Genomic DNA, 25,794 nt, shown 5'->3' on the forward strand with positions numbered 1-25,794 from the left:
TAACCCTCCTGTTTAACCCTCCTGTTGTCCTGTTTAACCCTCCTGTTGTCCTGTTTAACCCCCCTGTTGTCCTGTTTAACCCCCCTGTTGTCCTGTTTAACCCTCCTGTTGTCCTGTTTAACCCCCCTGTTGTCCTGTTTAACCCTCCTGTTGTCCTGTTTAACCCCCCTGTTGTCCTGTTTAACCCCCCTGTTGTCCTGTAAAACCCTCCTGTTGTCCTGTTTAACCCTCCTGTTGTCCTGTTTAACCCTCCTGTTGTCCTGTTTAACCCTCCTGTTGTCCTGTTTAACCCCCCTGTTGTCCTGTTTAACCCTCCTGTTGTCCTGTTTAACCCTCCTGTTGTCCTGTTTAACCCCCCTGTTGTCTTGTTTAACCCTCCTGTTGTCTTGTTTAACCCTCCTGTTGTCCTGTTTAACCCTCCTGTTGTCCTGTTTAACCCTCCTGTTGTCCTGTTTAACCCTCCTGTTGTCCTGTTTAACCCTCCTGTTGTCTTGTTTAACCCTCCTGTTGTCCTGTTTAACCCTCCTGTTGTCCTGTTTAACCCCCCTGTTGTCTTGTTTAACCCTCCCGTTGTCCTGTTTAACCCTCCTGTTGTCTTGTTTAACCCTCCTGTTGTCTTGTTTAACCCTCCTGTTGTCCTGTTTAACCCCCCTGTTGTCTTGTTTAACCCTCCTGTTGTCTTGTTTAACCCTCCTGTTGTCCTGTTTAACCCTCCTGTTGTCCTGTTTAACCCTCCTGTTGTCCTGTTTAACCCTCCTGTTGTCCTGTTTAACCCTCCTGTTGTCCTGTTTAACCCCCCTGTTGTCCTATTTAACCCTCCTGTTGTCCTGTTTAACCCCCCTGTTGTCCTGTTTAACCCCCCTGTTGTCCTGTTTAACCCTCCTGTTGTCCTGCGGGTCCAAAGTGAGCCACCACCATGTTTAGCTGTAGAAAAAATACCTTAAACTGTCTTTTTCCAACTTGAAATGTTATGACTTCCTAAAGGGACCCCATCATTAGAAAAAGTCACACTTTATTTTTGTTTATGTGGGGTGCAAAAGTTTATTGCACACTTTCTGTAAATCATATAAACTTCATTTCACTTCTCAAATATCACTGTGTTTGTCCCCTATATGATATATTAAACGGAATTTTTTTTATCAATGCTTTATAAAGGTAAATCAGGAAAATCAACAAGGCTGCCCAAACTTTTGCACCCCACTGTATATAATAGCAATAATAAACCTTTATTATGAAAAAGAAAACTGAGAAAACAAGAAAACTGTTGGTCCAACTGACAGTTGGTTTGTGGTTAAAAAAATAAATAAAAATCCTGAAAACTGGTGATTGTCTTTTTGTATTGTGTAACAAAAAATACATGATAAAAAATGTATAGAATTGAGTTGAATAGATAAATAACAGGTGGTTTCATCATACAGAATAGATGTTGGATTTTAACAGAGTTTTGGTGTTTCTGACATCACTGCAGCAGCTGACCTGAGCTCACCTGTCGGCTGAGGTTGCAGCACACTGAAGGTGAAACACCTTGAGATGAATGATGGGTGAGGGCTGCATGTCCTGAGTCTGGTTTCAGGGTCGAAGTCCCAAATTAAATAAATGAGAAATTAAATCGTCTTTATCGACACTTAAACCAGACGAGTCACACGAAACTTTGATGTAAAACTTTATTTAACCAGGAAACGCATCAGAATTAAAGTCTGGAGGCAGCAAAGCTGCCGACGTGATGACGAGTCGCCACCACCTGCAGCCAGATGTTCTGCTGCCAGATGTTCTGCTGCCAGATGTTCTGCTGCCAGATGTTCTACAGCCAGATGTGCCTGCAGCCAGATGTTCTACAGCCAGATGTGCCTGCAGCCAGATGTTCTACAGCCAGATGTTCTGCAGCCAGATGTTCTGCTGCCAGATGTGCCTGCTGCCAGATGTTCTGCAGCCAGATGTGCCTGCAGCCAGATGTTCTGCAGCCAGATGTTCTGCAGCCAGATGTGCCTGCAGCCAGATGTTCTGCAGCCAGATGTTCTGCAGCCAGATGTGCCTGCAGCCAGATGTTCTGCAGCCAGATGTTCTGCAGCCAGATGTTCTGCAGCCAGATGTGCCTGCAGCCAGATGTTCTGCAGCCAGATGTTCTACAGCCAGATGTGCCTGCTGCTCTTTGGTTTCAGCTCGGTACGGATCAGTAGGACCCCGGAAACCAAGCCGGAGACTTCCTGCTCTTTTCAGAGGAAGAAGAAGAAGAAGCCCCTCGAGCTGCATCCACAGAGAATAATCCGGTTTGAAAGCTGCTGTCTGATCCAAACGGGCCCCGTGTGGGACCGAGGGGTCTTTGGCTTTCCCTCCAGAACCACAAACAGAACCTTAAACCGGACCCATCAGGAGCTGAACAGCACCTTCACAGTTCTACGAGCAGCTGAAACAAACCCACGGGGGTCTCACCGTTATCCCCGCTTCCTGTGTCCCGGCTGGTTGCCATGGCCACGGTTACCACGGAGAGCGTCGGCCTCGGCAGAAAGGAAACCCGAGCTGCGGCTCTCGATGTCGTGATGTTTAATTCACGAGCCCGCTGCTCTCAGATCCTCCGGCTGATGAGTCGGGTTTCAGCTGCTGGACGCTGATCTGAGGCGGCCATGTTTCCACCTGTTGGCGTCTGTGTGCTGCTCTGAGCGGCCGGTTTCTGAGCGGCTGAGCGGTTCTGAGGGTTCTGAGGGTGTAATCCCACTGAAGAGGCCCCCCGCCGTGTCTTTGTTGGCTCCTCCCCCTCTGCTGGGGTTCACTGCTGCTCGGGGCAGCTCCTGATTTGTTGTTTCTGCCCGTCCTGGAACCGGACCGACCCGTTTGAGCTGCTGCTGGAGGAGGCTGAAGCGTCCTCGTGGAGGCGCAGAACCCGGCGCCGCTCGCCGTGAACGAGCAGCTCTGCTGCTTCATCCGAGCCGAAAGGTTGGCTTTGTGTTCGGGGAACTCGGCCCGGACGCTTCTGTGATTCTCAGCCGGATTTCTGCTGAGGTGAAAAAAAACGGGTTTATTTGTGACAGGATACGCTGGCAGCCGGCGTATCGGGTTCAGTCTGACCCGTCTGAGTAAGGCAACACCAGCCCGAGGCCGAGGCTGGGGCAGACTAAAGCTCCTCAGAACCAGGAGCTCAGACCCGTCCGTTTGTCTGGGCCCAAACCCTCCGACCCGGGTCTGCGGACCGCCAGGCGCCCGCTCAGCTTCAGCGAGTCGGTCGGGAAAAGAGAGGAGAAAGTGAGCTGGAGGTTATCTGATGAAACAACGAGCAGATGTTGGGAGAGAAGAGAAGAAGAAGAAGATGGCTGCTGACACTTTAAGGGAAGGACTGTAGGAGAGAGTAGCGCGTAAACAGGAAGAGAAGAAGAAGAAGAAGAGCGGGCAGAGGAGCGCTCACACCTCAGGAGACAGCAGAAGAAGAAGCCGTTGCCATGGTGAACACGGGCATGCAGCTGATCAGCTTCACCTGCGCGGTGACGGGCTGGATCATGGCCATCGCCGTCACGGCGCTGCCGCAGTGGAAGGTGTCGGCGTTCATCGGGAACAACATCCTGACGTCGGAGGTGAAGTGGGAGGGCATCTGGATGAACTGCGTGTACCAGACCACCGGCCACATGCAGTGCAAGACGTACGACTCCATGCTGGCGCTGCCGCCCGACGTGCAGGCGGCGCGCGCCCTGATGTGCGTGGCCATCTTCCTGGGCTGGCTGTCCTGCACCGTGTCCTGCTGCGGCATGAAGTGCACCACCTGCGCCGGCGACGACCGCCGCGCCAAGGCGGGCATCGCGCTGGCGGGCGGCGTGCTGTTCATCCTCACGGGCCTGTGCGTCCTGATCCCCGTGTCCTGGACCGCCAACACCGTCATCCAGGACTTCTACAACCCCAACGTGCCCACCATGCACAAGCGGGAGCTGGGCCAGGCCATCTACCTGGGCTGGGCCGCCGCCGTCATCCTGATGATCAGCGGCGCCGTGCTGTGCAGCACCTGCCCGCTGATGGAGCGCGACGGCCGCTACCGCCGGGGCTACGTGGGGCGGAGCTTCGCCAACTCGCCGGCGGACCCGCCGAAGCCCATCAGCTCCAACAGCCTCCCGCTGAAGGAGTATGTGTAGGAGGGGGCGGGGCCTAGGTTCTCCTCTGAGTTATCAACAGGTTGAAATCTAAATATTTTCTGTTTTTTTTTTTATCTCTGTCATGTTTGTCTTCAGCGTTTCGTAGCGCTGTGATTTACAGCAGCACCTGAAGGGAGCGCGCTGCCTTTACTGTCAGCAGCAGCTGTGTGTTTCTGCAGTGAATTCTTCCTCTGATGATGATGATGAAGCTGCGACTGCGTTTGTGTTGAAATGTTAAATAAAGTTTGATCAGGAGTGTTTAAAAGCTGTCGTCCTCTTCACCTGTAGTTCAGGTTCAGCTCTGAATCCACTTTAGCCCCTCCTCCTTTTCAGTTTAGCTCCTCCCCCTTTCACAGGCTTCACTGCGACTGCATGAAGAAGGAAACTCTGCACTGAATATCTGGAGGAACACAGAAAGTTTACTGATTTTAAAAAAAACATCTTTTAGATTTTCCAAATGTCTTTAACCCCTTAACGCCTGAATTTATATCGCTGTATATAAAAACGTGTTTTGTGTGTTTTAGCCATTAAAGGGGAAGTTCGCCATTTTGCACATTAAGCCCTGTTTTTAGGTAGTCTGGGGTGAATTATAGATGTTCTGATCACAATTTGGACATTTGGTGCTGAACGGAGCATTTAGGTATCCACTGCTGCAGCCCCCCCACCTTTGCATTGAGTCAATGACCACTCAAGCAAACAATCATAAAACAGCATTAAACTTTCGTTTGAAAAGACATGGAACTCACCGTGTGGTCAGTGGTGGACAGCGATAAATTGACCCGAAAATCGCAGCGAAATGGGCCTTCTAACAGTTGTTTTAGCATTTGGTGGACCTATTTTTCCGGACACCGTTGAATAGCAGCAGCAAGACATCCAGCCACTAGGTGGCGATAGTGCGTTGTTTGTGTACAATACAAATCAATGAAGACGGACAATAATGGTAATATAACTTCTCTGGAAGCGTATTTCGCGGTGATTTTCGAGCCAACGTATCGCTGTCCACCACAGACCACACGGTGAGTTCCATGTCTTTTCAAACGAAAGTTTAATGCCGTTTTATGATTGTTTGCTTGAGTGGTCATTGACTCAATGCAAAGGTGGGGGGGCTGCAGCAGTGGATACCTAAATGCTCTGTTCAGCACCAAATGTCCAAATTGTGATCAGAACATCTCTAACTCATCCCAGAATACCCCCAAACAGGGCTTAATGTGCAAAATGGCGAACTACCCCTTTAAAGGCTAAAACACACAAAACACGTTTTTAAGTAGATGGTAAATAATGCTGAGATTATTAATTTCACTTTTGCACAAAAAATAAATAGAAATTTTGGTATGTTGCTTATTTGCAACAACAGACATAATGGTCAATAATAAGATAACAACAACACAGTAATATAACAGGGAAAAAACAATGTTTTTTTATTCTCCCTTTTTTTTTTAACATATTTATTTATATAAAGGTTCCTGGGTCCGTAGTGAATATGGACTAGCCGGCATTGGGGGAATAAAGAGGCTATCTCAGCTGGTTGATTGAGTCAAACGGTTTGTAGCATATATGCAACAATAGGCGTTAAGGGTTAAACACTTTAACAGGAGTTAATAAAAACACAAAACCTGACGTAAAACACTGAAATGTTTCAGTCTAAATCCTGACGACCAATAAAATAAAGTGAAAAAAGGTCAGCTCTTTGTTCCAGATGTTCAGCAGATGTTTCTGCTGTGATGGCGTCTCAGCGTCTGTTCTAACTGCAGCTGACTTACTGAATCAGAGAAACCAGATTAACTTTAAGGAGCTTTTCCAGGTGAAAAAGCTTTAAATGAGCTCACTTCCCCTCCTGGTTTGGGTTTAAATCATTTAAATTTAAATTCAGTCGGATTCTTTCTCTGAGGTTCGGAAGGGAAGAAAAGGTGAAAGGAAACGGTAATAAAACAAAGCTTTATTAGGTTTAAAAGGACAAATCTGCAGAGTTTACACCCGTTTCTGATCTCACCTGTGATTCGCTGCTCGGCATCCGGAGACTCCAGAGACTTCCACCTGCTGGGAACAGATTCCAGCAGCGACAGCTGGTCCGGCCTCAGCGTCTGCAGCAGCGCTTTCCTGCGCAGGAATCTGACCTCTGAACTCAGGACAAACACCAACACGCCGCAGCACGAACACGCAGCAGCACCAACACGCAGCACCAACACGCAGCACCAACACGCAGCACCAACACGCAGCAGCACCAACACGCAACAGCACCAACACGCCGCAGCACAAACACGCAGCAGCACCAACACGCCGCAGCACCAACACGCAGCAGCACCAACACGCAGCGGCACCAACACGCAGCGGCACCAACACGCAGCGGCACCAACACGCAGCGGCACCAACACGCAGCAGCACCAACACGCAGCAGCACCAACACGCCGCAGCACCAACACGCAGCAGCACCAACACGCAGCAGCACCAACACGCAGCAGCACCAACACGCAGCAGCACCAACACGCAGCAGCACCAACACGCAGCACCAACACGCAGCAGCACCAACACGCAGCAGCACAAACACGCAGCACAAACACGCAGCACCAACACGCAGCGGCACCAACACGCAGCGGCACCAACACGCAGCAGCACCAACACGCAGCACCAACACGCAGCAGCACCAACACGCAGCAGCACGAACACGCCGCAGCACCAACACGCAGCGGCACCAACACGCCGCAGCACCAACACGCCGCAGCACCAACACGCAGCAGCACCAACACGCAGCAGCACCAACACGCAGCATCAACACGCAGCAGCACAAACACGCAGCAGCACCAACACGCAGCAGCACAAACACGCAGCAGCACGAACACGCAGCAGCACGAACACGCCGCAGCACGAACACGCCGCAGCACGAACACGCCGCAGCACGAACACGCCGCAGCACGAACACGCCGCAGCACGAACACGCCGCAGCAGCACCAACACGCAGCAGCACCAACACGCAGCAGCACCAACACGCAGCAGCACCAACACGCAGCAGCACCAACACGCAGCAGCATCAACACGCAGCAGCACCAACACGCAGCAGCATCAACACGCCGCAGCACCAACACGCAGCAGCATCAACACGCAGCAGCACCAACACGCAGCAGCACCAACACGCAGCAGCACCAACACGCCGCAGCACCAACACGCAGCAGCACCAACACGCAGCAGCACCAACACGCAGCACCAACACGCAGCAGCACCAACACGCAGCAGCACCAACACGCAGCAGCACCAACACGCAGCAGCACCAACACGCAGCAGCACCAACACGCAGCAGCACCAACACGCAGCAGCACCAACACGCCGCAGCACCAACACGCAGCGGCACCAACACGCAGCGGCACCAACACGCAGCAGCACCAACACGCAGCGGCACCAACACGCAGCAGCACCAACACGCAGCGGCACCAACACGCCGCGGCACCAACACGCAGCGGCACCAACACGCAGCGGCACCAACACGCAGCGGCACCAACACGCAGCGGCACCAACACGCAGCAGCACAAACACGCAGCAGCACAAACACGCCGCAGCACGAACACGCCGCAGCACGAACACGCCGCAGCACGAACACGCCGCAGCACGAACACGCCGCAGCACGAACACGCCGCAGCACGAACACGCCGCAGCAGCACCAACACGCAGCAGCACCAACACGCAGCAGCACCAACACGCAGCAGCACAAACACGCCGCAGCACCAACACGCAGCAGCACCAACACGCAGCAGCAACACGCCGCAGCACCAACACGCCGCAGCATCAACACGCAGCAGCACCAACACGCAGCAGCACCAACACGCCGCAGCACCAACACGCCGCAGCACCAACACGCAGCAGCACCAACACGCAGCAGCACCAACACGCAGCAGCACCAACACGCAGCAGCACCAACACGCAGCAGCACCAACACGCCGCAGCACCAACACGCAGCGGCACCAACACGCAGCGGCACCAACACGCAGCGGCACCAACACGCAGCGGCACCAACACGCAGCGGCACCAACACGCTGCGGCACCAACACGCAGCGGCACCAACACGCAGCGGCACCAACACGCAGCGGCACCAACACGCAGCGGCACCAACACGCAGCGGCACCAACACGCCGCAGCACCAACACGCCGCAGCACCAACACGCCGCAGCACCAACACGCAGCAGCACCAACACGCAGCAGCACCAACACGCAGCAGCACCAACACGCAGCAGCAACACGCAGCATCAACACGCAGCAGCACCAACACGCCGCAGCACCAACACGCAGCAGCACCAACACGCAGCAGCACCAACACGCAGCAGCACCAACACGCAGCAGCACCAACACGCAGCACCAACACGCAGCATCAACACGCAGCAGCACAAACACGCAGCAGCACCAACACGCAGCGGCACCAACACGCAGCAGCACCAACACGCCGCGGCACCAACACGCAGCAGCACCAACACGCAGCAGCACCAACGCGCAGCAGCACCAACGCGCAGCAGCACCAACACGCAGCAGCACCAACGCGCAGCAGCACCAACACGCAGCAGCACCAACACGCAGCAGCACCAACACGCAGCAGCACCAACACGCAGCAGCACCAACACGCAGCAGCACCAACACGCAGCAGCACCAACACGCAGCAGCACCAACACGCAGCAGCACCAACACGCAGCAGCACCAACACGCAGCAGCACCAACACGCAGCAGCACCAACACGCACAGGTCAGCAGGAAGGATACTGTTGTCTGTAGTGGCGCTCGGCGTCCTGAAGCCACTCCAGCATGTCGGCGACGGACGGGACGGCGGCGGATCGCTCGGTCGCAGCCGGCAGGCCCAAACCTTCAGCGTCCTGCTGATACAGCTGCAGCAGCGCCGACAGCTGGTTACTGACGGCGTCTCTGACCGACTGCAGGCGCCACCTGAGGAGGCAGACAGCTGGTTACTGACGTCACTCAGCAGCTGAGCTGAGCTCCTCTGTTGCTGATTTCTTTAGTTCTTTCTTCTTCTTCTGCTGTGTGTAACACGCAGAATGTTTTCTATTGACATCAAACAATACTCAGATCCGCCCTCTGAGGACATCACCTGTTTCCTCCCAGCTCCTTACGCACCGATTTGTTTCCTAAACTGTCTTTGTTTCCTAAATGATCTTCCCATTTATCTCGGTACCTGACTTACCGCACTTACTCTAGCACTAGTTATACTCTTAGCTGTTTGGTTTTGGAAGGAAATGCACTTATGATTTCTTGTGACCTGAAGTTCTTTTGCCTACCGATGTGGAACACACTGATTTCAGATGATTTGCGCCCCCCAATTTTCCAAAGGTAAACCTGTTTGCCCCATGGATGTATTATATTAACGGTTTGCCCACCCTTGTAGTGCACCGACATAAAATGTGTTTTAAAGACTCTGTACCCTCTTTAGAATAATTCCATCCAGATTTGAGCAGTCTAACTATTATAGTTTCCATACAGGACCTAGTTTAGGGTGATGAGAATACAAAAAAAAGCAGTAAAATGGCCCTTTATGCCCATCCATTTAATTTGCTAATCGGAAGACAACTTCAGCTTCGTGTCTATGGGCTTGATGTGGCGCCCTGTAACACCCCCACATTTAAAAAAAAAAAAAATCACTGCTCCACCCCTGCTCAGGTCCAACTCATCTCCACCAGCAGCTTTACTGGAACAGAGCTTTGAAATAAAATAAAGATTAACTTTTTATTGACATTTAGTCAGAAATTCCCTTGAATGTGAAATAAGTTTTTCTCTTGTTCTTGGGGGCCCGCAGCAGGTGTTTTAATCATCATCAGCCACTGTATGTGTCACTCACATGTGGTGGTTGAGCTTCTCCAGCACCGTGTCGGCGGCCTGCAGCAGCTTGAACTGCAGCCGCTCCTGCAGCTCCGGGAAGTCTCTGAGCGGCGTGCTGGAGATGTGCACGCCGGACAGAGCCCTCATCTGCTCCGCCAGGTTCCCCAGAGACTCCAGCAGCGGGCCGCACTCCGCCACAGCGCCGCCCCACACCTCCCGGTTGGTGCTCAGCGTGTGGAAGCCTCTCCGCAGCGCCTGGTGGAGGCAGCTGAGCGCCGGGTTGGACATCTCAGAGGCCCCGGGGGAAGCTGTGATGCTCTTTACCTTCACACTGAGCGTTAACGCGGCTTTAAATCGCTTTTAAATCGCTTTAAACCCGCTGGAGGTGACTCTCTCCACGCTGCCGCACAGTTCTGCCATGTTGCCTGAACTCGCTTCCGGTCACCTGATGTAAACACTGACGTCAGATGCCTTTGCGTACCTTAAAAGTTGGAGGTCGGAGCCTTCCCTTCACTCTGAACTTTTTTCACACACAGAGGAAAACAAAGAGGTTTGCTTTTATTGATTTACCACTAATAACGATCATATTCACGTTCAGTGGTCAGAACTTATATAATTGACTTAATTAAGAACACAGATTTGTGTAAAAAGTAACATGTCCAATGTTATACTTGATCAAGAATAAAAAAAGAAATATTTTATAATCTTGGTTGCTTTTTTTGGGAGATTATGCAAAAATGTTAACTGTATGAGAAACTTTGAAATTCGATTTCTTTCGGCTTTTTTATATTTCATGTTTTTTTCTAGGTGGCGATTAAAATTACAAATTCCCAGTTGACCAGGAATGCAACATCCGATGTGGCCAGAACAGTTTTTTTTCGTGACGTATGGTAAACGTGCGTTCTAAGTGTATTTTTTATTTAATGAATTGTGCATTTATTTGTCTATTTATTTTCTTTTTTTTTTAATTTAATTCAATTTTGTCACTCCTTCATCGACGCTCCACACCCGGCGGTAATGCAACATTACGGATGCTAACTTGTAATAAATTACAAGAAGAAGAAGAACGTGCGTTCTCATTGGCTGACGTCGTTGGTCCCTCCCCGCGCGGATATTTGAAAACGGCTTTGTGAAAGGAGGGAGAGTCGCAGAAGGACGTAGAAGAAAACCGTGTCAGGTAATAAATTGATTATTAAACACACGCCAGCACGATTAAAGTAAAAGTATGAACTAATTTAAAGGATTTAAAAGTGACTTTATGATGAATAAGAGCGCGGGACCTGCGCGTGACTACGCCAACAGGCTAACTGTTAGCTGCTAATGTCTGTAGCTTCGTCACCCCGATGGTTCATGTTTGTGTGAACACATTGTTTTTTTCCGTGTCCGTGCAGACATGGCTCCAAGGAAGAGGACCACCAGGCAGCGGAAGAACAACCCAAAGTCCGCGAAGCTGGAAGCTTTTCTGGAAGATTTCGACAGCGAAGGTAAACAGGCGTCCTGACGTTTACGACCCTGAACAATGCTTTACGTTACATGTTCTGTTAACGGTGAATTCTCGTGGATGAAAGATGTTTTAACATTGAGGGAACAGCACAGAAAGCTTAGAATTTTTCAGATTACATCTTCAAGTTATTTCAGAGTAGATATAAGGTGTCCCATGTGTTTACACCGTGTTTACATCGTGTTTGCATATGTTTACACTGTGTTTACACCTGCTATAAAACGGCACCACAGAAGGTTGTGAACCTTAAAACTTTGATTCTGAGTCCATTCCCGGTATCAAATCAAATGTATTTATACAGCACATTTCATGTACAGAACAATTCAAAGTGCTTTACATAAAATAAAAACATGGCAGCAGGGAGTGGAAGAAGCATTAAAATACATAAAATAATATAAAGAGAAACAAATAAAATCATTTAAATGAATTTAAAAACCAGCAACAGTCCAGATAAGTTCAAAGATATCGTGCAGATTTCCTGCATAGACACATGAGAACAGAAATGTTTTTACCCTGTATTTAAAAATGTCTCCATTTGGTGAAAGTTTAATCTCCACTGGCAGTTTGTTCCACTTGTTTGCAGCAGAACAGCTAAATGCTGCTTCTCCATGTTTAGTCTGGACTCTGGACAATAACAGCTGAAGCTGTCCTGGAGCTCCAGGGGGCTGATGGACCTCTTCAACAGGCCCCTGTGCTCATTCCTGTTCACATGTCCCTGCTGCATCCCACAGTTATATAATATAATAATCACCAGTTATTTTGATCAGTACTGAGATGCTGATTGTTTCTCAGGATTATTTTAGTTTGTTTTCAGACGCTTCAGCAGCTCTGCAGCTGATCTGTTCCTAACTTCACTCGCCCTGAGTCCAAAGTGTTTGCACACAACAGATGATGACGCCAGCTCTTTGGGCTCCGTCTCCACGCCCGCTCCTGCAGATCTGTCCTCATGTCACGTCCAAACTTCATCAGGAAGCTTGCAGCGGAGCTGTGATTGGCTCATATAGGCAGGAGGTCGGCTATAGGTTTGCTTCTGCTCTGGTGGCGTTTTAAATGTTTTAGATATCAGACTAATCGTGTTGGTTTCATCGTAGGAACTCAGATTCCAGATTAAAATGAGATTCACTGAACAGCTCTAAGCTAAAGAGGAAAAAGGTAACTTTAACTGAATGCAGAGGTGGACCTGGCTAGATTTACACAAACTATCCCTGTCCAGTCGTAGTCCCCCCCCCCCCCCCCCCCCCCGCCTTGTTGCTGAAAAGTGCTATATAAATAGATTTCACTTCACTATATATTAGAGGTTATTTAATTTAGCATATAGCTCATAACAATAAAAATAAAAATAATCCAGTCAGGACTTCTTGTTGTGTTGCAAACACAACGTGCACACGTTGGCTTCATGGTCATGTGATGCGTGTGAAGTGTTTAACACCTGGAGTGTGACACACGTCATCTAACCGCTGTTTAGCAAATTTATTTCACTATGCTTAGCATTAAATGAGTCTGAATTGGGTTTGAAACACACAGATGTTGCCTGACAGCTGCTCAAACGAGCCTCTTCTCTCCTGAAGGACTTGAGAACGTTTGAACCATTTCTGGGTCACGAGCAGCGGGACGGCGCCCATGCCCCCCTCCTGCCCCCGTGCTCTCCCTGTTTAAAGGGGAACTCCGGGGCATTTGAAGCGCGTTTCCATTGCTAGAGGTTGTCAAATACTGCTAGTAGGACACAGAGAGGTCCAGATCTGCGCTCCCTGTGTGGAGATCGCTCTGTCCGCACAGCCTGTCATGCGAGGCTAATACGTGGTGGCTAAGGGGCAAGCGCTAACCCTTCCACGTAAAACAACTTGCACACTGCAGAAACGTCACAATATTACTGGGCATGTATTGTTGTAATGTTTTAAATACTTGAACGCAGTTTTTCTAGAGAAGATAATTGTTTTGTATATGGGATTATTCTCCATCGACTCTTTTGGGCTTTCACATGCGCGAGCCTACAACCAGCCGGTGAGTGACATGCTGTTTATAAAGTTGTTTTGTAACGTCCCCATGCCAGTAATGTGAGAACCATGCATATGGTTTTGATGGTAAGGCTTGTGACTTTATTGTCGGATGGGTTATAAAGTGGTGTGACGTTTCTGCAGTGTGCAAGTTGTTGTTTTACGTGGAAGGGTTAGCGCTTGCCCCTTAGCCACCACGTATTAGCCTCGCATCACAGGGTGTGCGGACAGAGCGATCTTCACACAGGGAGCGCAGATACGCATCTCTCTGTGTCCTACTGGCAGTATTTGACAACCTCTAGCAATGGAAACACGCTTCAAATGCCCCGGAGTTCCGCTTTAACAGTAACACGAGCCTGTGCTGTGGGATGCGATCTGGGACGGCGTGATGAGGTCACGTTACAGAGAATCCTGTTGCAGCGTGTCTGATGTACGACTTTAACATCCCAGCAGCCCGTTCCACAGATCTTTCTGTGCTGTTTTACTCCAATTTATCATGTTTGAGTGTAAAGAAGTAAAACCAGGGAGGTAAAACTCCTCCGGCTGGTGGTTAAACTCGTGTTAAACTTTGTCCCCACAGTGAAGACCCGGGTGGGGCAGCTGAAGGAGAAGCTCAACCAGCTGCTCAAAGATGTGGACAACAGCTACAACATGGCGCTGATCAAGCTGCCCAAAGCTGTGCGGCAGGCAAACTGGCTGGAGCACTGCAGTGAGCGCACGCACACACACACACACACACACACACACACACACACACACACACACACACACACACAGATGGGTCTGTTGTTGCCACGGCGTGGAGGCGGTTTGAATAATCTTCCCGTCTGTGTCTGCAGAGGCTGACAGACCGCAGGCCGCTGGCGTGGACAGCGTAAAGGTGAGCCGAGCGTTTCAGGATTTATTTTAAGGTTCTTTTATGGCGCTTTCCCACTAGCACGGCTCGGTGTGGTTGTGTTTCCCTTACAACTGAGTATCACTTTGTGCCTCCTGGACGTGGGCGGGGTCGTCGTAACACGGCTGCGCGTGTTGCTGCTCGCCCTGTGGCTTTTTGTCAGGCCAGAGAAGACTCCTGCCCGCCAGACAAAACGGTATTGAAAAGTGACGACACTCATCGGCCAATCAGTGGAAGGCAGTCGGCTGACGTCACGTTTTAGTAACGCTTCGGCTCGCTTGGGTCCAGGGCTGAGGTGATACCAAAAGTCTACCCGGTTGCAGGTACTGCGTGCTAGTGGAAACACGCAATAGCGCCATTAGTTGTTTATAAATGTCTTAATGGTCTTGGGCCTTCTTATGTCTGATCTGCTTTTAAATTATGAGCCCTCACGGACACTGAGGTCCTCTGGTACCGGCCTTTTAGTTGTTCCTAAAGTTGGAACAAAAACGTATGGTGAGACGTCGTTCCACTATTAAGGACCTCGTCTGTGGAACAGCCTGCCGCAGAAGCTCAGGGCCGCAGAGAATGTTGATGTTTTTAAAAAGAGGCTCAAGACCTAGCTTTTTAGCTTAGCTTACAGCTGAATTTTATTACATTTATTTATTATTTTTATATATATATTATATGTTTGTTTGTTTTGTTTACTTTTATCTATTCATCCATTATTTTAAAATATTTATTTATTATTTTATATATATTATTTATGGTTTGTTTTTGTTTACTTTTATCTATTCATCCATTATTTAAAATATATATTTATTTATATATTTTATTTATATATTTTATTTATATATATATATATATAAAATTTATTTTTGTTTTATCTATTCATCCATTATTTAAAATATCTATTTATTTATTATTTTATTTATATATTATATATATATATATATATATATAATTTATTTTTGTTTTATCTATTCATCCATTATTTTAAATATCTATGGGGTTAGGCTAACCCTTTTCCTCATGGGGATCACTGGTGTGAGTTTATGCATGAATTGATTCGATTATTGATTTTATTGTGTAAAGCACTTTCTGCTGCTTTTTAGTATGAGAGGTGCTATATAAATAAAGTTTGATTTGATTTGAGCGTCCGTCTGACGGCTCCAGGGTCTCTGAGCCGCTCTAACTTTTTGTTTCCCCACAGAGGGAAGCCGAGGCGGCCATCGTGGAGAGCATCGTCGCCGAGGACCACGCCGTCCTCCTGAAATCAGTCAAGAAAAGTATGTCCTGCAGTTTTTCCTCTTAAGTGACTTGAAACCAAACGCTGACTCGGCGCGTTCTGTCCCACCAGCAGCCACCAGGAAGAAGGGCGGAGCCAAGGCGGCGGACGAGGAGAACACCCCCAGCACCACACGGCGGGTACGGGCTGAGTTTAATTTCTTTTCTGTCGAGGCTTCAGTGGAACATGTTGGCAGCTGCTTCTTCTTCTGGCGTTTCAGGGCAGAGCGAGCAAGAAGCCCCCGACCACATCCAAGAGGGCCAAGGCGCTGACGGTCAGCAAGCAGAGCGCCACCATCAGGCGGTGAGTTGGGTCCTCCGGGACCTTCGGTCCTCCGGTGCAGCGATGAGGTGCTGACGTGTGTCTCTGGTTCAGGTCCAACAGGAAGCCTCTGGTCACTCCTGCCAGGGGCCTGATGGACTCCTCCCTGCTGATGGGCTCCACGCCGCTCATCACGCCACGCTTCGACCCCAGGTGAGTCCGACCCGGGTTCTGACGGGGCCGGGGTTCTGTGCTCTAAATGTTCACTCCTGCAGCTGCACGACACAGAGTTTATGTCCTCTGGAGCTCAGTTTGGCTGGGTTCAATACTACATACTGCATACTGCATACTGCATACTGCATTCTACATACTACATGCTGCATACTACATAGTGCATTCTACATGCTACATACTACATGCTACATGCTACATACTGCATTCTACATATTACATACTGCATTCTACATGCTACATGCTACGTACTGCATTCTACATATTACATACAGCATTCTACATGCTACATACTACATTCTACATATTACATTCTACATATTACATGCTGCATTCTACATGCTACATACTGCATTCTACATATTACATACAGCATTCTACATGCTACATACTACATTCTACATATTACATTCTACATATTACATGCTGCATTCTACATGCTACATACTACATTCTACATATTACATTCTACATATTACATGCTGCATTCTACATGCTACATGCTACATACTGCATTCTACATATTACATGCTACATACTACATGCTACATACTACATGCTACATACTACATGCTACATACTACATGCTACATACTACATGCTACATACTACATGCTACATACTACATTCTACATACTACATTCTACATATTACATACTGCATTCTACATGCTACATGCTACATATTACATACTACATTCTACATATTACATACTGCATTCTACATGCTACATGCTACATATTACATACTGCATGCTACATGCTACATACTACATTCTACATATTACATACTGCATTCAACATGCTACATGCTACATATTACATACTGCATTCTACATGCTACATACTACATGCTACATACTACATTCTACATATTACATACTGCATTCTACATGCTACATGCTACATATTACATACTGCATTCTACATGCTACATACTACATTCTACATATTACATACTGCATTCTACATGCTACATACTACATTCTACATATTACATACTGCATGCTACATACTACATTCTACATATTACATACTGCATTCTACATGCTACATGCTACATACTACATTCTACATATTACATACTGCATTCTACATGCTGCATACTACATGCTACATACTACATTCTACATATTACATACTGCATTCTACATACTGCATTCTACATATTACATACTGCATTCTACATGCTGCATTCTACATGCTACATACTACATTCTACATATTACATACTGCATGCTACATACTACATTCTACATATTACATACTGCATTCTACATGCTACATGCTACATTCTACATATTACATTCTACATTCTACATATTACATGCTGCATTCTACATGCTACATGCTACATACTGCATTCTACATATTACATACTGCATTCTACATGCTACATGCTACATACTGCATTCTACATATTACACACTGCATTCTACATGCTACATACTACATGCTACATACTACATTCTACATATTACATACTGCATTCTACATGCTACATGCTACATATTACATACTGCATTCTACATGCTACATACTACATGCTACATACTACATTCTACATATTACATACTGCATTCTACATGCTGCATTCTACATGCTACGTGCTACATATTACATACTACATACTACATGCTACATACTACATTCTACATATTACATACTGCATTCTACATACTGCATTCTACATATTACATACTGCATTCTACATGCTACATACTACATGCTACATACTACATTCTACATATTACATACTGCATGCTACATGCTACATATTACATACTGCATACTACATAGTGCATTCTACATGCTACATACTACATGCTACATATTACATACTGCATTCTACATGCTACATGCTACATGCTACATACTACATGCTACATATTACATACTGCATTCTACATGCTACATGCTGCATTCTACATGCTACATACTGCATTCTACATATTACATACTGCATTCTACATGCTACATGCTACATACTACATTCTACATATTACATACTGCATTCTACATGCTACATACTACATATTACATACTGCATTCTACATGCTACATACTACATGCTACATACTACATTCTACATATTACATACTGCATTCAACATGCTACATGCTACATATTACATACTGCATTCTACATGCTACATACTACATGCTACATACTACATTCTACATATTACATACTGCATTCTACATGCTACATGCTACATATTACATACTGCATTCTACATGCTACATACTACATTCTACATATTACATACTGCATTCAACATGCTACATGCTACATATTACATACTGCATTCTACATGCTACATACTACATACTACATTCTACATATTACATACTGCATTCTACATGCTACATGCTACATATTACATACTACATTCTACATATTACATACTGCATTCTACATGCTACATGCTACATATTACATACTGCATTCTACATGCTACATACTACATTCTACATATTACATACTGCATTCTACATGCTACATATTACATACTGCATTCTACATGCTACATGCTACATACTACATTCTACATATTACATACTGCATTCTACATGCTGCATACTACATGCTACATACTACATTCTACATATTACATACTGCATTCTACATACTGCATTCTACATATTACATACTGCATTCTACATACTGCATTCTACATATTACATACTGCATTCTACATGCTACATATTACATACTGCATTCTACATGCTACATATTACATACTGCATTCTACATGCTACATATTACATACTGCATTCTACATGCTACATACTACATTCTACATATTACATACTGCATTCTACATGCTACATGCTACATACTACATTCTACATATTACATACTGCATTCTACATGCTACATACTACATGCTACATACTACATTCTACATATTACATACTGCATTCAACATGCTACATGCTACATATTACATACTGCATTCTACGTGCTACATACTACATGCTACATTCTACATATTACATACTGCATTCTACATGCTACATGCTACATATTACATACTGCATTCTACATGCTACATACTACATTCTACATATTACATACTGCATTCAACATGCTACATACTACATACTACATTCTACATATTACATACTGCATTCTACATGCTACATACTACATACTACATTCTACATATTACATACTGCATTCTACATGCTACATACTACATACTACATTCTACATATTACATACTGCATTCTACATGCTACATACTACATACTACATTCTACATATTACATACTGCATTCTACATGCTACATGCTACATATTACATACTACATTCTACATATTACATACTGCATTCTACATGCTACATGCTACATACTACATTCTACATATTACATACTGCATTCAACATGCTACATGCTACATATTACATACTGCATTCTACATGCTACATACTACATGCTACATACTACATTCTACATATTACATACTGCATTCTACATGCTACATGCTACATATTACATACTGCATTCTACATGCTACATGCTACATACTACATTCTACATATTACATACTGCATTCTACATGCTGCATACTACATGCTACATACTACATTCTACATATTACATACTGCATTCTACATACTGCATTCTACATATTACATACTGCATTCTACATGCTACATACTACATGCTACATACTACATTCTACATATTACATACTGCATTCTACATGCTGCATTCTACATGCTACATACTACATTCTACATATTACATACTGCATGCTACATGCTACATACTACATTCTACATATTACATACTGCATTCTACATGCTGCATACTACATGCTACATACTACATTCTACATATTACATACTGCATTCTACATACTGCATTCTACATATTACATACTGCATGCTACATGCTACATATTACATTCTACATGCTACATACTACATGCTACATACTACATTCTACATATTACATACTGCATTCTACATGCTACATGCTACATATTACATACTGCATTCTACATGCTACATACTACATACTACATTCTACATATTACATACTGCATTCTACATACTGCATTCTACATACTGCATTCTACATGCTACATGCTACATACTGCATTCTACATATTACATACTGCATTCAACATGCTACATACTACATACTACATTCTACATATTACATACTGCATTCTACATGCTACATATTACATACTGCATTCTACATGCTACATGCTACATATTACATACTGCATTCTACATGCTACATGCTACATACTACATTCTACATATTACATACTGCATTCAACATGCTACATGCTACATATTACATACTGCATTCTACATGCTACATACTACATGCTACATACTACATTCTACATATTACATACTGCATTCTACATGCTACATATTACATACTGCATTCTACATGCTACATACTATATGCTACATACTACATTCTACATATTACATACTGCATTCTACATGCTGCATTCTACATGCTACATACTACATTCTACATATTACATACTGCATGCTACATGCTACTTACTACATTCTACATATTACATACTGCATTCTACATATTACATACTGCATGCTACATGCTACATATTACATTCTACATGCTACATTCTACATATTACATACTGCATTCTACATGCTACATATTACATACTGCATTCTACATGCTACATTCTACATATTACATACTGCATGCTACATGCTACATATTACATTCTACATGCTACATTCTACATATTACATACTGCATTCTACATGCTACATATTACATACTGCATTCTACATGCTACATTCTACATATTACATACTGCATTCTACATACTGCATTCTACATATTACATACTGCATGCTACATGCTACATATTACATTCTACATGCTACATTCTACATTCTACATGCTGCATTCTACATGCTGCATTCTACATGCTGCATTCTACATGCTGCATTCTACATGCTGCATTCTACATGCTGCATTCTACATGCTGCATATTACATACTACATGCTACATTCTACATACTGCATACTGCATACTACATACTGCATACTGCATACTACATACTACATACTCATCGATCAGACAGTATGCAGAGCGTTTACCCACAATGCATTTGGCTCCTGCCCGAGCCGAAATCAGCCGGCCTGAAGCTGATTTCCCTTAAGCTCTAAACTCTGTAAACTTTAGCAACATTTGAAACATTTTCAGGAGAGAAAGTAGTCGTTTAGATCCCCAACGTGTTGAAAACCTGACAAAATACCGGCTGTTTACAATTTTGTTCCCACGAATTCGGCGCTACTAAAGCTAGCCGCAGTGAGCAACGCACTTCCTGTTATTTTCACAAAATAAAATACCCGTTGCCTTTTATCATAGGGAAAGCCATTACCATACAATTGGTGCTTTTGTTTTGAAAACAGGAAGTGAAGCTACCCTCGTTGTAGCTAGCTTGAAACTGCCGTTTTGACAGGAAATGACGATCGGCGACGTCACGTTACGTTGCATCTTGGGTAGTTTGAGTATGAGTAGTAACCTCATGATGCATACCCAACATTTAGGAGAATCTAGTAATCAAACTCGCATACTAACTCAGAAAGTTAGTATGAGTAGTAGGAGAAGTATGCGGTTTGGAACACAGCCGTTGTGTCCTCAGGAGTTCAGAGTTCCTCTCAGTTTGGATTCAGTGAAGAAGAAGAGCAGCTTGATGCTTCTTGTCGCTCACCGCTCTGACTTCATGTCCTCAGACTTCCTCAGACCCCCTCAGTGAGAATTCCTCGCCACAAAGAGAGGGTCTACAGCATCTCGGTCAACGGCTCTCCCATCGCAGCAGGAGGGGAGGACATCGTCATCAACGTCCCCATGGGTAACGGAGAGGTGAGTCCGTCGTGTCTGATGTGTGGGCTTGGTGCAGAACTCTGGGCCGAGCTAAAGGCTGCCAGCTAAAGGCTGCCAGCTAACCTAAAGGCTACGAGCTAACGGCTGTAAGCTAAGCTAAGCTAAAGGCCGTATCTTGTGTTGCAGAGCGTCCAGCTGCTGGCCAGCCAGATGGACTCTGTGGACCTTTCTCTGCTGGACGAGACGGCTCTGAGGAGCATCCGCCTGCTGCAGGTAAGCCGCCGCCCCTCCGCTTCACGCTGCAGCCGGCGCTGGTTCTGATGGTTCTGATGGTGTTTCTCCTTCCCCACAGAACCGCCTCACCTCTCTGTGCGGGACGTCGGAGTGACCCCGAACGCCCCGGCTGCACGCCGCTCTTTACCTTTAAACTTTCCCTGTTTTTTTATGGTTGTTTTTTAGAGATTTTATCATTTGTTGTTCACTGGTTCTGATCCTTTAAGCGTCTTTAAAAGGATTCTGAACGGTCGGCGCTGACTGGACCTTCATTTCTAACTAAAAACATGAAATGAAGTCTGTTTCGGAGCTGAAATGATTTCTTCTGAGAGGAAGAAGCACTTGAACGTTGTCTGGTTTTACGGGGCGGATGGATGGATGTGGGACCAGATGTTGGACCAGATGTGGGATGGATGAGGCTTAAAGGCCCGTTGGACTGTTTGTTTCTGTATCATCACTTCCTGTTTCCAACTGAAACATTTCTGTTTTCTTTCTGTTGATGCTGAACTTTGCAATCCTCCATGTGTCTGTACATGTTTCTACACCAGAAACAGTTAAATTCTTTGCATCAGTCATTGATCCATCAGAAAAGAAGCAAAAATAAATTTTACAATGAAACCAAATGAGGCCAAATGATTCATCCACCAGAGAACATCTGAGTTATTTAAGGTTCAGAGGTGAGTCTGCAGCTCTGTTCAGGGCTCCTGATCAGCCTCATTTCTTTATATTTAAATAAAAGCAGGAGGCAGAACCAGAGTTAGTTCAGTTCTGAGCAGCTTTAAAGTGAATATCTGCAGATGTTTCCATGGTAACAGCTGCAGAGATTCACTGAAACATGTTCCAACATGAACATAAACCCAGAATCTGAGGCAGAACCAGAGTTAGTTCAGTTCTGAGCAGCTTTAAGGTGAATATCTGCAGATGTTTCCATGGTAACAGCTGCAGAGATTCACTGAAACATGTTCCAACATGAACATAAACCCAGAATCTGAGGCAGAACCAGAGTTAGTTCAGTTCTGAGCAGCTTTAAAGTGAATATCTGCAGATGTTTCCATGGTAACAGCTGCAGAGATTCACTGAAACATGTTCCAACATGAACATAAACCCAGAATCTGAGGCAGAACCAGAGTTAGTTCAGTTCTGAGCAGCTTTAAAGTGAATATCTGCAGATGTTTCCATGGTAACAGCTGCAGAGATTCACTGAAACATGTTCCAACATGAACATAAACCCAGAATCTGAGGCAGAACCAGAGTTAGTTCAGTTCTGAGCAGCTTTAAAGTGAATATCTGCAGATGTTTCCATGGTAACAGCTGCAGAGATTCACTGAAACATGTTCCAACATGAACATAAACCCAGAATCTGAGTCAGAACCAGAGTTAGTTCAGTTCTGAGCAGCTTTAAAGTGAATATCTGCAGATGTTTCCATGGTAACAGCTGCAGAGATTCACTGAAACATGTTCCAACATGAACATAAACCCAGAATCTGAGGCAGAACCAGAGTTAGTTCAGTTCTGAGCAGCTTTAAGGTGAATATCTGCAGATGTTTCCATGGTAACAGCTGCTGTAGATAGTTCTTTAGGCCTGACTCTTCTTCTTCTGTCCTCCACTTGTCCAGTTTCCTCAAATGTTTTAAGGACACACTGCACAACATGCTGAGATATGCCAAGTTTCCAGCTAACAGCTCTTTGGGAATCACCTTGTTGCTGCAGAAATCCTGTTTTCTGTCTGTCACACTGTGTTATCTTTGCTGTTTTTCACACATGCAGCTAAAGAAATGGGAACAAAGATGTGTCTCTGTGACAGGCTGCTGGTTAGGGACTGTACACCAATAACTTTATATTTAGTTCTGTATTTAACAGGAAGCCATCAGCAGATCTCTGATAAATATAATTGATAATGTGGAATCCTTCCAAACATTATAAATCTGTCCCTCAGCTGCACTGCTGCTCGGTGTCCAGCAGGTGGCAGCATCTCCCTGTGGAAGCTTTGCTGCAGAAGAGTTTCAGGCTGAACTTTTTCCATTTTTTTGCTGTTTTCTGAGCGACTTTAACCCTCATTATTACAGTATTATGATATAAAGTTCTGCTGACATGTTTTTAACCCTTTGTGCGGTCTTAACATTGTGTTTACTCCCCTTTGTCCTACCAAACCCCAAAATAAAGCAACTTAATTTAATTTTAAATCCAAAATCTATTTAGTATGATGAAACCACCTGTTATTTATCTATTCAACTCAGTTCAATACATGTTTTATCATGTATTTTTTGTTACACAATACAAAAAGACAATCACCAGTTTTCAGGATTACACTTTTTTTCACTTTTGTTAGTTGGACCAACAGTTTTCTTTTACATAATAAAGGTTTATTATTGCTATTATATAAATGTGAAGTAATTACTTCTGAATTAATTATATTGAAAGGGAAAAAAACTGAACTTTTTTCTGCTGTTTAAATGTTTTTATAATTCACGGGTCAGAAATGACCCATAAGACAATCTTTGTACCCTAGTGGTGTACAGCCCACATGGAAACATTAACAAACATAAAGTGTGACTTTTTCTAATGATGGGGTCCCTTTAGGAAAAGTCATAACATTTCAAGTTGGAAAAAGATAGTTTAAGGTATTTTTTCTGCAGCTAAACATGGTGGTGGCTCACTTTGGACCCGCAGGACAACAGGAGGGTTAAACAGGACAACAGGAGGGTTAAACAGGACAACAGGAGGGTTAAACAGGACAGCAGGAGGGTTAAACAGGACAACAGGAGGGTTAAACAGGACAACAGGGGGGTTAAACAGGACAACAGGAGGGTTAAACAGGACAACAGGGGGGTTAAACAGGACAACGGGGGTTAAACAGGACAACAGGAGGGTTAAACAAGACAACAGGGGGGTTAAACAGGACAACAGGACAACAGGAGGGTTAAACAAGACAACAGGAGGGTTAAACAGGACAACAGGACAACAGGAGGGTTAAACAGGACAACAGGAGGGTTAAACAGGACAACAGGAGGGTTAAACAGGACAACAGGGGGGTTAAACAGAACAACAGGGGGGTTAAACAGGACAACAGGAGGGTTAAACAGGACAACAGGGGGGTTAAACAGGACAACAGGAGGGTTAAACAGGACAACAGGAGGGTTAAACAGGACAACAGGGGGGTTAAACAGGACAACAGGGGGGTTAAACAGGACAACAGGAGAGTTAAACAGGACAACGGGGGTTAAACAGGACAACAGGAGGGTTAAACAGGACAACAGGGGGGTTAAACAGGACAACAGGAGGGTTACAGGACAACAGGGGGGTTAAACAGGACAACAGGAGGGTTAAACAGGACAACGGGGGTTAAACAGGACAACAGGAGGGTTAAACAAGACAACAGGGGGGTTAAACAGGACAACAGGAGGGTTAAACAGGACAACAGGGGGGTTAAACAGGACAACAGGAGGGTTAAACAGGACAACAGGAGGGTTAAACAGGACAACAGGGGGGTTAAACAGGACAACAGGAGGGTTAAACAGGACAACAGGGGGGTTAAACAGGACAACGAGGGTTAAACAGGACAACAGGAGGGTTAAACAGGACAACAGGGGGGTTAAACAGGACAACGAGGGTT

General features: G+C 45.5%; 3 protein-coding genes across 5 annotated transcripts; 2 read left to right on the forward strand and 1 right to left on the reverse strand.

The window, feature by feature from the left end:
* Window positions 1–1,650: 1,650 nt before the first annotated feature.
* airim (AFG2 interacting ribosome maturation factor) lies at window positions 1,651–10,351 on the reverse strand. Of its 3 annotated transcripts, none has more exons than XR_012767095.1 (5): window positions 9,936–10,351; window positions 8,849–9,028; window positions 6,103–6,221; window positions 3,467–4,512; window positions 1,651–2,989 (listed from the first exon to the last, which is right to left on the reverse strand). XR_012767095.1 is itself a non-coding variant. In XM_075449416.1 (4 exons), exons 1-4 carry the CDS (start codon window positions 10,202–10,204, stop codon window positions 4,472–4,474), a joined length of 609 nt encoding a protein of 202 aa, XP_075305531.1. In that variant the 5' UTR covers window positions 10,205–10,351; the 3' UTR covers window positions 3,320–4,471. The 3 variants fall into 3 exon arrangements, 1 of the variants encoding a protein (XP_075305531.1); XR_012767096.1 differs by having other exon boundaries at window positions 1,651–2,992; XM_075449416.1 differs by lacking the exon at window positions 1,651–2,989 and having other exon boundaries at window positions 3,320–4,512.
* cldn35 (claudin 35) lies at window positions 3,320–4,424 on the forward strand. Its single transcript, XM_075449415.1, has one exon. It carries the CDS (start codon window positions 3,432–3,434, stop codon window positions 4,110–4,112), a length of 681 nt encoding a protein of 226 aa, XP_075305530.1. The 5' UTR covers window positions 3,320–3,431; the 3' UTR covers window positions 4,113–4,424.
* A 609-nt stretch (window positions 10,352–10,960) lies between the features above and the next one.
* Window positions 10,961–23,042, forward strand: cdca8 (cell division cycle associated 8). Its single transcript, XM_075449610.1, has 11 exons — window positions 10,961–11,093; window positions 11,308–11,400; window positions 13,992–14,120; window positions 14,251–14,291; window positions 15,499–15,574; window positions 15,649–15,713; window positions 15,794–15,876; window positions 15,949–16,047; window positions 21,818–21,947; window positions 22,095–22,181; window positions 22,261–23,042. Exons 2-11 carry the CDS (start codon window positions 11,310–11,312, stop codon window positions 22,294–22,296), a joined length of 837 nt encoding a protein of 278 aa, XP_075305725.1. The 5' UTR covers window positions 10,961–11,093; window positions 11,308–11,309; the 3' UTR covers window positions 22,297–23,042.
* The last annotated feature ends 2,752 nt before the right edge of the window (window positions 23,043–25,794 follow it).

Source organism: Odontesthes bonariensis, chromosome 18 (genome assembly GCF_027942865.1).
Source record: "Odontesthes bonariensis isolate fOdoBon6 chromosome 18, fOdoBon6.hap1, whole genome shotgun sequence".
NCBI classification, from domain to species: Eukaryota; Metazoa; Chordata; class Actinopteri; order Atheriniformes; family Atherinopsidae; genus Odontesthes; species Odontesthes bonariensis.